Raw genomic sequence first — 16,944 nt, forward strand, 5'->3', positions numbered from 1 at the left:
ATGTATAGATTTAAGAAACGCGTTTTCGGGGGAGTGGTGTTTTTGCAGCTGTCACAACTGCCGAGGCCACTGGTCATTTGGGGGATTTGTTCCTAAGGAAATACAGCAAGAATGGAAGAACTTAAAAAGAAAAAGTCTGCGCCCAACGTGGGGCTCGAACCCACGACCCTGAGATTAAGAGTCTCATGCTCTACCGACTGAGCTAGCCGGGCGGCTGGTGCTTTTGGTTGTAAGTAGTTTAGTTAATATGCAATTATTGCCCTCTCAGAGCTTTTCCAACATAGAATTACCGTAAATATGTTGTCCGGTGTGAATCACATAGTCAATACTAGCTTAGCATATTACTCTAGTGTGCAGGAATTGAGCCATGCCTCAATTATGCACATGACACAGTGCCAACGCGTTGTTTGGTGGTTTAAAAATAAAGATTAAACGAGTTGCCTCTCATAGAAAATAGTAAAGCCCCATTTCTCAAATCATCCCAAATTCTTTTCCGCTGTTTTTATCATGTACTCACAATTTATTAACTATTAGCAGTGCTTTTTTTCTTTAAACAATATTTAGGGGTACTCTCATTTTGACTCAAGAAAATCATTATTTTACAGTTCAAATCGGGAAAAGTAAATACAGTAAATGGACAAAAATACAAAGATTCACAAAATGTTTAGGGGTATGCGTAGCCCCAGAAAAAAGCACTTTTAGATTTCTCACTGCCGCTACAAACGTCGCCTTATTCTGAAGATTTGCACGTTTAAGGCTGTGACTTACGTATATTCCCATTGTGTGCATCCAGATGAATATTTTTGCGGGGAAAGCTATTTATAAAGAGCGCAGTGTTAACAACTGCAAAAAAAAAAAAGACAAAGAAGAGATCTTTTGGAAAGTCTGCGGGTGTGAGAAAAAAACCAATTGCTGTTTCTGCCCGGTTTCGAACCGGGGACCTTTCGCGTGTGAGGCGAACGTGATAACCACTACACTACAGAAACCAGCTGGCTACCAACTTTTCATATACACTACAATACTCTGAAAATAAAAAGAAAGGCTGAACAAAAACGGTTTTGAAATTTTTGCTGCTGCATATTTTTCCATGGGAACAAAGGTGATCAGTAGAAGGGCTTCATAATGTTCTGAACAAAAACATAAGTGAAAAGCATCAGTGCCTAAAATCTTACGTTGCATTGCAATTTTACACATGGGGAGGTCATTTTGTCATTAGCAGTGGTAATTCACACACAGAAAAAGTGTTGATAACACAGACATCCAGGCATTTGTAAGTCAATTAACACATGTAGCGAAATAAAAACACATTGTGAATTTGCATACTGGGATAATATTTAATCAGATGAAATGGTCTGTAGCTCATGTTTAAGATAATACAAGACTCTTTGTTATTATGTCCCTAAGAACACAATTATTTTAGGGATGGAGAATGGAAACCTCAGCACAAAATCAGAAGCCGTCCAAGAGAATCAATTGCCTGAATTCACTGGACATCACTGGTTTGAAAAAGCCATTGTGGGATTGCAAGGTGAATTATATCCATTGGTGGCAGGGTTTAATGGGGTGGGCAGGTAGAGGAAGGAAGGAGAAAGCTGATGCTGGAAGTGATACTATTTTTCTGTTGGAGTCTTAGTCGATGACAGTATAGTTTATAGTGCAGTGTAGTTCTGTCATATTCTGTCCCTATTGCAGGCTGGACTGATGCAGAGCAGCTTAAACATTACAAGTCAGGGGTTGGCTTAAATCTGCAGCCACAACTCCCCCAACACAAAGAACTCATCTGGTTGCATGCAACAAAGGCCTACTCTACTCAAGCTAAAAAAAATTTTTCCCCGTCCAGTAGCACCTTAAAGACCAACTAAGTTAGTTCTTGGTATGAGCTTTCGTGTGCATGCACACTTCTTCAGATACACTTGAAACAGAAGTTGCCAGATCCCTCTATATAGTGAAAGAAGATCTGGCAACTTCTGTTTCAAGTGTATCTGAAGAAGTGTGCATGCACACGAAAGCTCATACCAAGAACTAACTTAGTTGGTCTTTAAGGTGCTACTGGAAGGGAAAAAAAAAATTTTTTTTGTTTTGACTATGGCAGACCAACACGTCTACTCAAGCTGTCCATTTAAAAAGCCTCTCCCATGCTGCATCCTGCATTCTGACAGCCTTGTTTTTGTAAATTTGAAAACTCAGCAAAAATTAACTATTTCACATGAAACAAGAGCCTGCTCTTTCTGGCATGCGACTCCTTTCCTTGCTGGTAAAATCTTTGGCATTTTGCATCTGCTGCCGCGTGATCACCGCTCAGCTACCCTGAAATACTCGATTTTCTTTCCTTCCTTCCTTGCAACTGTTGCGGCCATAATCGCAAGCCTGGTGCACTTTTCATCCCTACTCAGGAAATTCCTTCTGGAAATATGCATTCAAGTCCATCCCAGGAGCCCAGCTGGTGCCCAGCCCCAATGTACGGGTCCTTCTGGGCCCAAGCAGCCCAAGCCTTTCCTGGGACCAGAAACCCGCCCGGCGGCTCTTTCACCCACTTCCCCTCCAAGGCCGGCTGCAGCCCCGCCTCGCCGCCCATCTCACAGAGGCGGCACCCTCCGCGACCATAGAGACGCAAACAACGTAGAGCGGCCTCCGGTTTCCGGCGCATTTCCTCGAAGGAATCGGGCCTTCCTGTTTAGCGGCCGCGGGGGCTTCGCGTCTCTCTGACCCTGGAGCTCTTTAAGTAAAAAAGCGCTGCAAGCCAGCCGGGCCCTCGGCTGAGCCCAGAAGATTCGGCTGCGGGTAGAAAGGCCCCCCTCCCCCCGCCATCCACCGCCTCCCCGCCCCCCTCCCACGCCGCATCATAGAAACCCTCTGTGGGTTGCTAGAGCGGCGCCGGTGGGCCCCCGCCCTTCTCTTCCGGTGCCGAGGCGCACTTAACCGCCATAGAGACGCGGGCGGCGGCGGCGGCGGAGCCTCGGCGTGGCCAGTTGGGCGGCGGGAGTGGAGCGCGTGCCGAGGCGGCGTCTTGTTTCAGGGCTGGGCGGGGGGAGCCCGGAAGGGCCTCGGGCGGTTGGGCCTCGGGCGGTTGTACCTGCGACCAGGTGAGCCGCGGGGGGGGAGGGGGGTTCCCCTCGGGCGGCGCCCCCATAACTGAGGCGCCGTGAGGAGAAGGGCTCAGCAGTGCCGAGGGGAGCGGCCTTGTGAGCGGGAGGAAGGCGCCTCCCTTCAAGGGGGGCGGCGGGGGAAGTGTGTGGGGCGACTGGGAAGAGCTCGGGGCCCCCATGGCGGCGGCGGGGCCCGCAAGTAGCGGCTCCCGGGCCGCCCCCAACCCGGTGGCGACCCTCCACGAGGAGGCCGTGTGCGCCATCTGCCTGGACTACTTCATCGACCCGGTGTCCATCGGCTGCGGCCACAACTTCTGCCGCGTGTGCATCACTCAGCTGTGGGGCTCGGGCTCGGAGGAAGGGGACGACGCGGGCGCCTCCGGCTCGGACGGAGGGTACGGGCCCGGCTCCGACGCGGGCGGGGATGACGGAGGGGTCGACGACCTGGGGCCGGAGGAGGACGCCGACCCCGACGAAGACGACCTGGAGGACAACGAGTACTTGGATGATGGCGGGGACATGGAAGAGGAGGAGGAGGTCGTGTCTCGGGAGGAGGAGTTCGACGACGAAGAGGACGACGTGTGGGATGATGAAGACGAGAGAGCGTACTGGGCCCAGCGCCCCGGGTCCGACGACATGTGGGACGATGACATGGGGAACGACTTGCTGTTCGACAGCTACGACGACGACGAGGTTATGGACGAGGAAGAGGAGCCGGAGGATGAGTATACTGTGCCCCCCACCCCGCCGACCCCCCAGATGCGCCCGGCTTTCAGCTGCCCCCAGTGCCGCAAGGTTTTCCCTCGCCGCAGCTTCCGCCCCAACCTCCAGCTGGCCAATATGGTGCAGATCATCCGCCAGATGCACCCGCAGCCGTTCAACTCTGTGGCGGTGTCCACGGAGGCCGTGGAACTGGCGGCGGCAGGGGATTCATCCGGATCGCCGTCCGTGTTAGCGGCGGGACGAGCTCTGAGTGCTGAGCGAACCCTGTGCGAGAAGCACCAGGAGCCCCTCAAGCTTTTCTGTGAGGCAGATGAAGAGCCCATCTGTGTTGTGTGCAGAGAATCGCGGGCCCATAAGCACCACAGCGTCATGCCGCTGGAAGAGGTTGTGCAAGAATACAAGGTATGCAGGAGGCTGGGGTCAATGTGAATGTTAGGACTGAACAAAAGATTACAGTCTGAACCTCTAGTATGTGCCCTCTTGCTTAGGGGAACATCTGTTGTGTGTATCTTGCTACTGGCAAAGAGGCAAGGGGCATACTCCTGTGCTAGAACTTATACAAAACATCCCAGGTTCAAATCCTAACATTTCTAGTGAAAGCCTTTTATGTAGCAAGGCTAGGATAGTCTGCTGACTGAGTTGCATCTTGTCAGAGTTGACAATATTGGACTAGATGGACTTAGGGTGTGTCCATTTAAGGCAGCCTTCTATTCATAAAATCTTTTATTTTTGGATTAGGACTTTAGGAGTTTTCTTCTGTAACAATTGCAGTCAGTTGATCTGTTTGATAATTGCTGATATGCAGTAAGAAACAATAGCAAGGGATAAAAGCTCTATTGTTTAACTTCTATTACTCTTCAAAGCATTTCATTTGTATTTTGTGCCTAACATCCAGTTATATAACTAGAAAACCTGTATGAAGAATGCATGAATTTTATGTTTCACTTTATGCACACCAGTGGCACAAACTTTGGTATGCCACTTGTGACTGGCGTGCAGATATGTGTTGAACTTTCTTTTTTAATGCGGCATGTAGCTTCTTTTGTAGTTTTATTACTACTTCTAGAATCTAAATTTTGCACTTTGATTTTCCTCTGTGAACATTGATGTGGAGTACAGAAAGCTCAATCTCCTTCAAGATGATGTATTTTTATGCATTTCTTCATGCAACTAGGTCAGTAAGACCCTGGGACGCAGAACAGAGGAATGAGAGATACATTAAGCAAATATTTTCTATTGGACACTATCTGATTTCAAATCCTTTATTTAAAAAACAGGCAATAAACTTTTCTAGTTTAACCCCCCCCCCGAATCCTTAAGCTATAGGGACTAGAAACTTGTGCTCCCTTTTCTAAACAATAGCTGAGATTTTCAGGATTTGTGGAAGCGGTTGCGTGGAGGCTACAACTGTTTATACCAGTTGCATCCAAGTGTGACAAGTAGGTGGCCAGAAAGCAATGATCTGAAAAGTGGAGGCATGGTATACACTTTTTTTAAAAAAGGGAAAATGTGTTTGAGTAAAAAGAAGTTTATTCCCGAGCTCTTACTCCAGGCATAGGCAAACTCCGGCCCTCCAGACGTTTGGGACTACAATTCCCATCATTCCCAGCTAACAGGACCAGTGGTCAAGGATTATGGGAATTGGTAGTCCCACACGTCTGGAAGGCTGTAGTTTGCCTATGTCTGTCCTACTCCTTATGTATGAACATGAAGCTCTGTAAAATGTAATTGCACCATTTATTCTATTTGCAGTGTCTTTAGAATTCAGACACTGAAGCAACTTGAATGGCTGTTTCTCCAAAGTTCTAGTATTTTATTTTTCAGGCCAAACTTCAAGGCCACTTGGATCCACTAAAGAAGAAACTAGAGACTGTTATGAAGCAGAAGTCGGTCGAACAGGAGAAAATAGCAGACCTCAGGGTAAGTGACAAGCTTATTTTATCCTCCTGCAAACCACCTGAAAAGAAGAGAGAGCTTGTTTTTTTTTCAGATGATGGATGCACATGTTGCAGCAGGTGGAATCTTGGAAGAGGCATTTTCTTACACGAGAGAAAGGGAAATGTCTAAGATGGTACCTCCCATCCCCATTTTTTCTAAGTTACATTTTGTATTTTTAAAAAAATGTTTCCCATTGATCAATGTTTGTGGATTGGTTGTATTGTTTATATGGATAGTATTGGGACTCCGTGCCTATAATGTGAATTCTGTAGCTTTTAAAGGGGCTTAAGTAAAGGGTAAAGGGACTCCTGACCATTAGGTCCAGTCATGGCCGACTCTGGGGTTGCAGCACTCATCTCGCTTTATTGGCCGAGGGAGCTGGCGTACAGCTTTCGGGTCATGTGGCCAGCATGACTAAGCCGCTTCTGGCAAACCAGAGCAGCGCACCGAAACGCTGTTTACCTTCCTGCCGTGCTTTAGAACTGCTAGGTTGGCAGGAGCAGGGACCGAGCAACGGGAGCTCACCCCGTCACAGGGATTCAAACCACCGACATTCCGGCAAGTCCTAGGCTCTGTGGTTTAACCCACAGCACCACCCGCGTCCCTCATAAAGGGGCATACCTACTAAGAAAAGAGGTGCATAATTCCACTGTGCTTCGCCATGAAACCTTTGCTCCAGCCACCTTCACTCTTGCTTTCCTCACCCTTACCTATCCTCCCACAGAACAAGATGAAGCTCGATATGAAAGACTTTGAGGCGGACTTTGAGCGGCTGCACCAGTTCCTCATTGGGGAGCAGGCACTGATGCTGCACCAGCTGGAGGACCGCTACGAGGTGCTTCTTGCCAGCCAGAGTAACAATGTCTCCCACCTTGAGGAGCAAGCTGCTGCCCTCAGCCGCCTCATTGCAGAAGCGGAGGACAAGAGCAAGCAGGATGGCTTGCAGATGATCAAGGTGAATGAATCCCTTTTCTAGTTGCCTGGCTTCAGGGTGATCAGTGGCCAAGAATCTGCCCGGCTATGGTGCCACAGTGATTTACAAGTGGTACAGTGGTACAAATCCTGGACACAAAGAGTTTAGTGTAGGGTTGTGTGTGTTTTTTTAAGTGAGTTTGCTATATGGAATCCGAGTAGCTCTAATTCAGCAGGGGGCCAGTCCACTGTCCCTCAGACCTTGTCGGGGGCCAGACCATATCTTGGGGGGGGGGGGGAAATGAACGAATTCCTATGCCCCACAAATAACCCAGAGATGCATTTTAAATAAAAGCACGCATTGTACTCATGTAAAAACGCGCTGATTCCCGGACTGTCCGCAGGCCGGATTTAGAAGGTGATTGGGCCAGATCCGGCCCCGGGCCTTTGTTTGCCTACCCATGCTCTAATTCCATGAGACAGACTTGTCTTCGACAATTCCAATGCAGGGGTAGGGAATCTGTTGCCTTTCATATGTTGCTTGAGTACAACTCCCATCATTTCTGAACTGTTGGCCATGCTGGCAGACTGATGGAGTCCGGTGATGTCTGGAAGATAACACTAAAGTCTAGAATGTAAGACAACCACCACCAATAAGACCACCCTGTGCAGGAAACAATAATGTTGAAGATTTGGTGATTCTAAGGGTGTTGACTTCATAAATTCCCTGGGCAAATAATCATTATATTCAGTCCTCCTAAGGGTTACGTCTGAACATTCAGCCCTTCGTTGTACTAGGAAATCACTGCTGCATGCTCCCTCTCAGTAGGACTGGAAGAGATCAAATCTTCATCTTAAGTGGCTACAGACTATTAAATTTTGTTTCCCCCACATTTGCCTGTCTTCTTGACTTTTTTTTCTCTCTTCTTTTTTCTAGGACTTCAAAGGCACTTTAGTCAGGTTGGTTGATCTTGGTTTTTGCTTTCAATTTCTCCTTGATGGTTACGCTGTGTGTATCTGAAAGGCCTTGAGATACTTGGTAGTTTTCCATATGCTCATTTGATCAAATTCCATGAATGATAAGAGATCTGCTGCTTCCACAGTCCATAAATCTCTGGCACTGGTGTCTCAAGGCCATCTTAAGGTAGCATCTGCTTTCTGAGCCGAGGCTCTCCAATTTTTGCCATCAACTGCCCACCCCCAGGGAAAAATACATTTGAGGGAATAATATAAAGGCACATCATAATACATTTGAGGGAATAATATAAAGGCACAATAGCCTTTGGAATTGCTGCAGTATTTCGGTGCATTGTGGCATAGTTGCTACTGCATCATAAAATCCAGATCCACATAAAATGTTTTTCACAGAGTCTAATTGAAGCAGTGTTCGAAACTCCCATTGTTCTAATCGCATTTTGCGACAGGGAATGTCATTAGTTTGAGCAGTTTCTGAGCTGCGGGTGCAGTATTGCACCTAAGATTTCAGATTAAAACTGCAGAGTGGAAGGAAAGGAGGACCTTATTCTGCCTCCCCACTTCAGGTACTCTCTGAAGACTGGAGAAGAGACCCTCTTAAGAATATTGGGGGGGGGGCAGGGGAAGGACTAGATCATGTGAAAAATGAACATCATATTTTAGCTGCAGTTCATTCATCTTCAGCTTTGTATTGTTATAAAAAAGCGCGCCTAGACATTCAGCTGTTGCATCCATAACCGAAGTTTAATGTACCATTTAGCTCCTAGCTTTCATATCTCAGTTTCTAACACTGAATTGAAGTCTATAATTGTGTTTGACTCTCCCAAATCAAGGGAAGGCAGAGTAACTTGAAAGGCTAAATGTTTACAGAGTGGGTATTCAGCAGGTGTTTGTGTAAGCTATCAAAAATGACATTTCCCGGCACCACTAAAAATTTGTTGTATTTATTTGTTTTGTAAAATTTCTTTACTGCTTGGGTTTTTTATTTTTGAAAAACCCTCAAAGGAGTTTACAAAAAGAATAAAACAGTAAGATTATCAGTAAAAACAATTGTTTACACAGCTATTTAAAATATGTGCTAAACTAAAAACATGAGAAAAATACATCTGTGATAGGCTTGTCTGAACAAAAATGTTTCTAGAAGGAGCTGAAAAGAATACACAGGGGAGGCCACCTGCCTGCTATCAAACTGCTGGAAATAAGGCCCTATGTACTGGTGTATGTTTTCAGTCACTCAGTACTTTACAGGTGGATGAAAAGAAATCATTACATTTATATTTTAAAAAAATCAGTTGTTTTTTTAAATCAGTTTTTTATTTAAATTGGATTTTTAAAATAAACTGCTTTTGGAGGAAAAAAATCTTTCTAAAGATAGTTTTCTATTTAAGTTACATTATAGTCCAAAGGCCATCAGGAAATAAGGATTTAAGTTTTTCATGTGTGTTGAAACTCAGTCTAAGTTTTTAAAAAAAATAAAATAAAAATGTTTAACCACATTAGTCAACAAACATGGATACATATGCTATAATGTTATTGCTTTAGTTAAACAACAACAACAACAACAACTTATTGTTTATACCCCACCCATCTGGCTGGGTTAAATTAGTTAAATAAATTTAGTTAAATAAATGATTATTTTTCTCCTTCCAATAAAGTACAGCAGAAAAGTCTGAATATAAACAGTTAACTTATTAAGCCTCGTAATACCTTCATAATTATCTATGTATTTCTAATAGTATAACTGAATCAGTAATTTTTGATATAAGTGTAAAAACTACTCTGAAAATGTATTATTCCAAAAATGAAACCTTCATCTCGTTGTAAATATTAAGATTATACCAGCAGGAATGCCTTTCTGTAAAAAAAAGGATTTAGATCAAGTCTTACTGACTAGTGATTTAAATCATGATTTAAATCAAATCCACCCTGGTACCTTGCCTAACAGTCTGGCTCCCCTAGAGCTGAGGTTCCCCTCCCCTGACCTCCAAGACAGTGTGCCCCAGAATACCAGTTGCTAGGAGCTTCATTCAGGTTCTGCTTGTGGACCTTCCCGGGACATCTGATGGTCCACTGTGATGTCCAGTGTCAGGGAAGAGTTAGAAGTTTCCAGTTTCTCAGAGGGAGAAAGCATTCCCCAAGGGGGGAAGGAGAGCAGTGAATCTAATAGAAGACAACAACAGGGAGGGACTGGCTGTTCCCAGGAAAGGGAAGGGTTCAGTTCTAGCTCAGATTCGGAGGAGGGGAGATACAAGCCAGCTCTAGCCAGGAGGTTAGAAAAAAGAGCGGGAAAGCAAAAGGAAGGGCGCGTTCGACATTTTGAGAGTGGCTGGTCACGGAGAAGCAGAGCTCAGAAGGTATCTGAAAGAAGTGACTCTGAGGAATAATATTTAAGAACCGTTTATAAGATTGTTTTGTTAATACGCAATAAAAGTTATAAAAGAACAAGAAGTGTTTGTGTGGGGATCTGAAGAGGACAACGACCAGTCCTGACATCCAGATGCCGGACTAGATGGGCCTTTGGTCTGATCCAGAAGGGCTCTTATGTTCCCATTTTTTTACTGCAAAACTGTTAACTAGTTCACGAATCTATGGATCAATATTTGAGCTCGTTACAGAGAGCACAGCGTACGAGAAGTAAGCTTGGAATCCTGGCAGAATTCATTGAACCTTGTTCTTGAAGGTGAGGACCAAAAAGTGTGAAAAGCCACCTTGTCGTCTCACCTCTTTGTTAGCTTAATCTCCTCGCTTCTGTTCCCTCTCAGGGTGCAGTGTTCTTGTGTTAAAAGCAAAGGATTGAAGTGGACTGTTAGGTGCTACTGCAGCAATATGGAGGAGGCTGGACGAGCTGAGCTAGGAATAGCCCCATGTCCCATTGTGGTGTGGGCGGTCGTGTTCCTTTCTCCTGACCCAATGCTTTCTCCCCTGGTTGCCAAGCCCACCCTTAACATATTTGTGCTCTAAATTATCAACTTGCCAGGTGTGAGAACATTACGTTCCAGGATCCAGAGATGGTGCCAGTGGATGCAGGAAAGAAATTTCGAAACTACTTCCTTATAGACGTCTTAATGAAGAAGATGGGGAAGATTTTCTGCCAAGTCCCTCAAGGTAAAAGGCTCCTGGCTCCTCCTTGCTGCTGTGTCTCCTGCTCCTGTAGTCAAATGAAGCAACCGCTTAAGGGATGTGGAGGGACTTTCTTTTGCTGCTGTCTATCCCACGCTTTATGGAGGTTAGGAATTGGCTTTTGTGCAGTTGTCTTAGCGAATTGCAGAAAGCAGCTGATTCTAGAGAGATGCCCTTGCCTAGAGGGGCTTATAGACTGTTGAGCAGGGAGAAAAGAGGGAGGCTGGGAATGATCAGCGGCCTGTGTGAGTAGGGGAATAACTGTTTGTGGTGTAAGTGGGATTCTCAGAACAAGGAGGTTCTGGGAAAGATGTACAGTGGTACCTTGGGTTAAGTACTTAATTCGTTCCGGAGGTCTGTTCTTAACCTGAAACTGTTCTTAACCTGAAGCACCACTTTAGCTAATGGGGCCTCCTGCTGCTGCCGTGCCGCTGGAGCACAATTTCTGTTCTCATCCTGAAGCAAAATTCTTAACCCGAGGTACTATTTCTGGGTTAGCAGAGTCTGTAACCTGAAGCGTATGTAACCCAAGGTACCACCTTACTGAAGTACATACTTTAGATCTTTTTAATTGGCATGTTGTCTGGTGAATTCCACTTTGACCATCTTGGTGTTTGTGCTGAAATTCTAGTTTTGCTGTGCTGACTGTTTGGCCATAGCGATAAACATTCATTCATTCAGGTTGGGATAGCAGGCTTGTTGCTTTTGAATGCCTTATTGGGATTTTTCAATTTCGTTGTTCTGTATGGGACAATGACAATAAAAAGTAGCGTATCATATCGTATTGTATTCAGATGCACTGAAGAGAGGGGAAAGTTCTGGTGAAAAGGGGTGAAGGTGGCTGTTGCAAGGCATAAAGCTGTGTGATGGGAGTTTGGAGGTGGGAATGGAAGAGGGGTGGCAGAATAATAGTGTGGGAGAGAGGTAGAGCAGTGGCAAGCTTCGAAAGAAAAGGCTTTTGCAGTATAGCTCAGTTGGCAGAGCATGAGACTCTTACCCTTAGGGTTGTGAGTTTGAGCCCCACGTTGGGCAAAATATTCCTTCATTGGACTAGATGACCCCCCCCCCCAAATCCCCTACAGCTCTGCAGTTCTATGAAAAGACAAAAGCATTGAGATTGTCTTTTGGAGCTAGTGCAGCACAGTGGTAAAGAGACTGAACTGAAAACCAGGAAGTTTCGCCATGACCGTTAGCTCACTGGGTAGTCTGAGACATAGGACTATTCCATAAGCTTCTGCCCTGTATCGGCTATCATATCAGTGCTGATTCACCATCTTTATGGTTAAAGCTTTGGGAACACCAATATAGATAGGAGCTTCTTTCCACTCACCATCAGAATTTCATACACTGACATATCAGAGTTGCCCTGAGAGGGAAGCTGACTACTACTAGGCTGGTGTGCTAGGGCTATGTCTTTATTGATTTCCCCTCCTTCTCATTCTGTATGAACTGGTGAAATTCTAGAGCTTGGAAAACCACTTTTTACGCTGTGGTTCTGCTCTCATAAGACATCCCTTAAAGTAAAAAGGTAAAGGTAAAGGACCCCTGGACAGTTAAGTCGAGTCAAAGGCGACTCTGGGGTTGCGGTGCTCATCTCGCTTTCAGGCCAAGGTCCACTGACAGCTTTCCGGGTCATGTGGCCAGCATAACTAAACTGCTTCTGGTGCAGTGGGACTCCGTGACAGAAACCAGAGCACACGAAAACACTGTTTACCTTCCCCCTGCAGCAGTGCCTATTTATCTACTTGCACTGGTGTACTTTCGAACTGCTAGGTTGGCAGGAGCTGGGACAGAGTAATGAAAGCGCAGGGAATCAAACTGCTGACCTTCTGATCAGCAAGCCCAAGAGGCTCAGTGATTTAGACCACAGCGCCACCCGCGTCCCTAAAGCATCCATTATGTTGTATGGGAATGAGCAGAGGCCAATCTGTCGTGTAAAATGTGCCAAGGCTGAAGTAGCTGTCTTCACGGGCATGTTGCATGTGTGTAATTGAGCAAATGAAAGATTTTAATTTTGTATAGGGTGTAAAACTTGAGCTGCCACTTGACCACTCCTGTATTAAAGACTTCCTGCGTATTTGCATAATAAACTAAAACGGTTATTACCATCCCCGTGACCTAGAAACTGCTGAATTAAAACCAACTGTGGAAGTGGTCCTGTTCTGTGAGAGGTGGTGACTGCCATGCCAAAGCTCTTCTTAAGGACATGGTTCCATTCAACTCTTGAGAGTAACTTCTGCTATTAACCTGCACTGAGCCATTTGAATAAGGCAGGCTGTGAATCAGAGGAATTCCATGCTTGGAACCTACTAAATGTATACGGAACCAAATGCACAATCTCCTTTCTTTAGCGTTTTGTTTTCTTGATCTCTTTCTCTCTCTCTCTCTTTCCTGCAGCTGAATTGATTCTGGACCCCGAGACAGCCCACCCGCGCCTCACCGTTTCCTCGGACTGCCTCGGCGTCCGGCTCGGAGAGCGCTGGCGGGACCTGCCCGACAGCCCCAAGCGCTTTGACTCCGACTACTGCGTTCTGGCCTTGCAGGGTTTCACCTACGGCCGCCACTACTGGGAAGTGGAGGTGGGGGGCCGGCGGGGGTGGGCTGTGGGGGTGGCCCGCGAATCGGCCCGGCGCAAAGAGAAGTCCGCCGGGGGCGGCTCCCACCAGAAACGCGAGATCTGGTGCGTGGGGACCAACGGCAAGAAGTACCAGGCTCTGACGACCACTGAGCAGACCTCCCTTTCCCCATCCGAGAAGCTCCGCCGCTTCTGCGTCTTCCTGGACTATGAACGGGGCCAGCTGAGCTTCTACAATGCCGAGAGCATGGGCCATATCCATACCTTCAACGCCTCGTTCCGCGAGCGCATCTTCCCCTTCTTCCGCATTCTTTCTAAGGGGACCCGCATCAAAATCTGCAATTGATACGGTCGCTGCTGTTTCTCTTGCACGTAGCTAAATGCAACCCCCTCCCTAGCGATAAATCCTCCTGTCACAGCCGATTGACCCTGACAAGATCCCTGGTCTGTTTCAGTCTTGGACCTTGGAGGATTCCTTACCTTGCTGTCTTCTGGTGGGTTCGCTCTGAGCAGGGATTCCCACCGCCACTTCCATACATCTATTATTGCACAGATAACCTTTTTTTGGTGCTCGGCCAGATAAATTTTTAATTCTTTCCTTTGGCTCACTTCCATTCTGGCAAGAATCTCTTTCTCTTCCCCCTTGGGGTTCTCTTTCCTCCTGTCCTCCAGGATCTCTGGGACCTGGATCTCTCTGGCGAATTGAGGCATGTGCTTCTCGTGGTGGCTGAGTAGTCAGAGGTTCGTCTTTGACATTCCAAAGACACTTGAACTGTCTTACGCCAGGCACTCGGGTCTTGTGGATTGCGTTAACTTTTGGTGCCCAGGCAAGATAGCTAGTCCCAACATTTTCTTGGAGCTGTATCCAGTCCATGCTGTGAATCAATTCGTTCTCTCTCTCCCGTCCCCCTGCCTTGCTGTCCCAAGGCACCAGTCACCTCCTAAAACCACCTAATAGTGGTGAGTACATCTAAATTCAACTCTACGCAGAACTGTCCCGCCTGGTTTCCTGTTCGGGTATGGTTCCTTCTTCAACTTCCTCAGTGTCTTGTCTCCTGATGATCTCCTGTTTTGCATCTTCCAGTGTTTACACACACATCAGATTTCATTTTATTTTTAAGGAATGCAGTTTTGCCCCTCTGTTCCAGGTGTGGTTTGGATGCTCCTGTCTGTCCCTCTTTCCTTTATGTTATCCCCATCTCTTTTACCTGGAGGGAGGTATTCATCAATACTACTAGTGAGATAGAAAGATAGATATAACTGCCATTTTGGAGGTGGGGGTGGAGAAATGACAGGTCCAAGGGTGGTTGTTATTTTCTGGGGCACCAGAATTCATTCTTGGGATGAATGTAATCCCACTAGGAGCTTTGGTGATCAAACTTCATCACTGCTGCCTCACACACCCCTCACCCTTGTAGGACTTAATTAACTTATTTTTAATTGCTTTTTCCTGTCACGCCCCAGGATCTGCAGTGTGGAGTCTCTTCTCTCCTGACTGCAAGACACTGGAGGCCTTAGCTGTGCCAGCTGTTCTGTCTTGGTTCCCCCGCCCCCTCAATTCTTTTTGGCATTACAGAGCTCCTTTTGAACTATTTTTCGCTATATATGTAAAAAAGACTTACAATGGAGATCTAGTTTTTTGGGAAAAGTTGAGTAAATAAATACAATTCTACAAGTGAACTCTTGTGTTTATGGTCTGTTCAAATATTGAAAATGGATGGGGGGAAATGGCATGGGGTAGTGTGTTCTTTTTCTCTTAGGGCTGCCATACAACCTCTGGGTCTTCCTAAGAAAAGCGCGGGGTATCCTGGTTTTTACTTTTTGAAATATGGCAACACTTCTCTCTCTCTCTCTCTCTCTCTCTCTCTCTCTCTCTCCCCCACACACACACACACAGAGGGAGGGAGGAAGTGTCTATACAGTGGTACCTCGGGTTAAGCACTTAATTCATTTCGGAGGTCCATTCTTAGCCTGAAACTGTTCATAACCTGAAGCACCACTTTAGCTAATGGGGCCTCCTGCTGCCGCTGCGCCAACGGAGCACGATTTCTGTTCTCATCCTGAAGCAAACTTCTTAACCCGAGTTACTATTTCTGGGTTAGCGGAGTCTGTAACCTGAAGCGTCTGTAACCTTAGGTACCCCTGTATAGGGAAGATGGGAAACTGCCTCATGGTAAGTCAGGCTGCTGCACTATATTGTCTCCCAGGGTCTCCCAGCCTTATCTGGAACTGGGACCTGCTTGTATGGAAAACATGTATTCCTTTCTAGCTGTCAGTAGATACCTGGGCCGAGTGCTTTTAGCCCTAGCCACATCATTGACATTGTCGCCATGGATGCAGGAAGGATCTGGGGAAGAGGTCCTTCTGTTTCCTTCTTCCAAGCTAGTGATCTGACAGGCACTGTGTGTGTATAGATATGGCTGCTGGATTGGGCTAGGAAATCCCCAAATGTATGCCAATAGCCGGAGTGCATTTTTACTTGTCCCCCTCTCAAAAAACAACAAAAAAAACCTTTCTAAAGTTTTAAATCACTCTGATGCCACAGTGACTACAGAACTCTCATGTTAGTGAGGGAGATTTCAGAAAATATCTGAGGTCCAGCACTGAGGGCCTTCTGGCAGTTCCCTCACTGTGAGAAGCAAAGCTACAGGGAACCAGGCAGAGGGCCTTCTCGGTAGTGGCGCCCGCCCTGTGGAACGCCCTCCCATCAGATGTCAAACAGATAAACAACTACCTGACATTTAGAAGACATCTGAAGGCAGCCCTGTTTAGGCAAGCTTTTAATGTGTGACTTTTTAATGTATTTTTAATCTTTGTTGGAAGCCGCCCAGAGTGGCTGGGGAAACCCTGCGAGATTGGCGGGGTACAAATAATATTTTTATTATTATTACAGTGGTACCTCAGTTTACATACGCTTCAGGTTACAGACTCCGCTAACCCAGAAATAGTACCTCGGGTTAAGAACTTTTCTTCAGGATGAGAACAGAAATCGTGCTCCGGCGGCAGCAGGAGGCCCCATTAGCTAAAGTGGTGCTTCAGGTTAAGAACAGTTTCAGGTTAAGAACGGACCTCCGGAACGAATTAAGTACTTATATCTACAATTGCCGTATTAAAACGTTTACATTCTGCCTGACAAGAACCCTCAAAGGCAGCTGACACTGCAGAAATTAATACATAAGAGAGACCTGGTTCTTTTTTTTTAAGGCCCAGTAATGACCACAGAAGCTGAGCCCAAAACTCTTCTGCCTTGCGGGATATCTTCGGGAGACACACAAATCTGGAGTGAAGCCCCTAAGGCTGGTGTCTTGTACGCTTCCTTTTGGCAACTGCTGCAGCCAAGCTGGTGCTAAACATCTTGCTGTGCTTTCCTTTGGAGCGCAGCAGCAAAGCTGAGGGAAGGGTCTGGTCTTATCTAGGCAGCCCAGGACTTCCATACACACTGCCCAGGCTTGCACCCCGGGGAGGTCCTGTTGCTGCCAAAAACAACACAGGAGGCCACTTCTACAAGTCCCCCTGCACCAACAAAACTTCTGGGTTTTCCCCAACCCCCAAACCAGATTTGGGGAGGGTGTGCAGGGAAGAGAAGTTCCATTGCACAAATGGAGCAACTTCATC

The 16,944-nt window shown here is 46.4% G+C and overlaps 1 protein-coding gene and 2 non-coding genes across 3 annotated transcripts; 1 reads left to right on the forward strand and 2 right to left on the reverse strand.

Moving 5' to 3' along the window:
- Window positions 1-139: 139 nt before the first annotated feature.
- TRNAK-CUU (transfer RNA lysine (anticodon CUU)) lies at window positions 140-212 on the reverse strand. Its single transcript has one exon. It is a non-coding gene; the product is annotated as a tRNA-Lys (tRNA).
- Window positions 213-913: 701 nt separating this feature from the next.
- TRNAV-CAC (transfer RNA valine (anticodon CAC)) lies at window positions 914-986 on the reverse strand. Its single transcript has one exon. It is a non-coding gene; the product is annotated as a tRNA-Val (tRNA).
- Window positions 987-2,778: 1,792 nt separating this feature from the next.
- Window positions 2,779-14,032, forward strand: LOC128408890 (E3 ubiquitin-protein ligase TRIM41-like). The gene is made up of 6 exons (XM_053378917.1): window positions 2,779-4,211; window positions 5,634-5,729; window positions 6,472-6,702; window positions 7,597-7,619; window positions 10,612-10,739; window positions 13,152-14,032. Exons 1-6 carry the CDS (start codon window positions 3,264-3,266, stop codon window positions 13,673-13,675), a joined length of 1,950 nt encoding a protein of 649 aa, XP_053234892.1. The 5' UTR covers window positions 2,779-3,263; the 3' UTR covers window positions 13,676-14,032.
- The last annotated feature ends 2,912 nt before the right edge of the window (window positions 14,033-16,944 follow it).

This window comes from Podarcis raffonei, chromosome 2 (genome assembly GCF_027172205.1).
Source record: "Podarcis raffonei isolate rPodRaf1 chromosome 2, rPodRaf1.pri, whole genome shotgun sequence".
In the NCBI taxonomy this organism is placed as follows: Eukaryota; Metazoa; Chordata; class Lepidosauria; order Squamata; family Lacertidae; genus Podarcis; species Podarcis raffonei.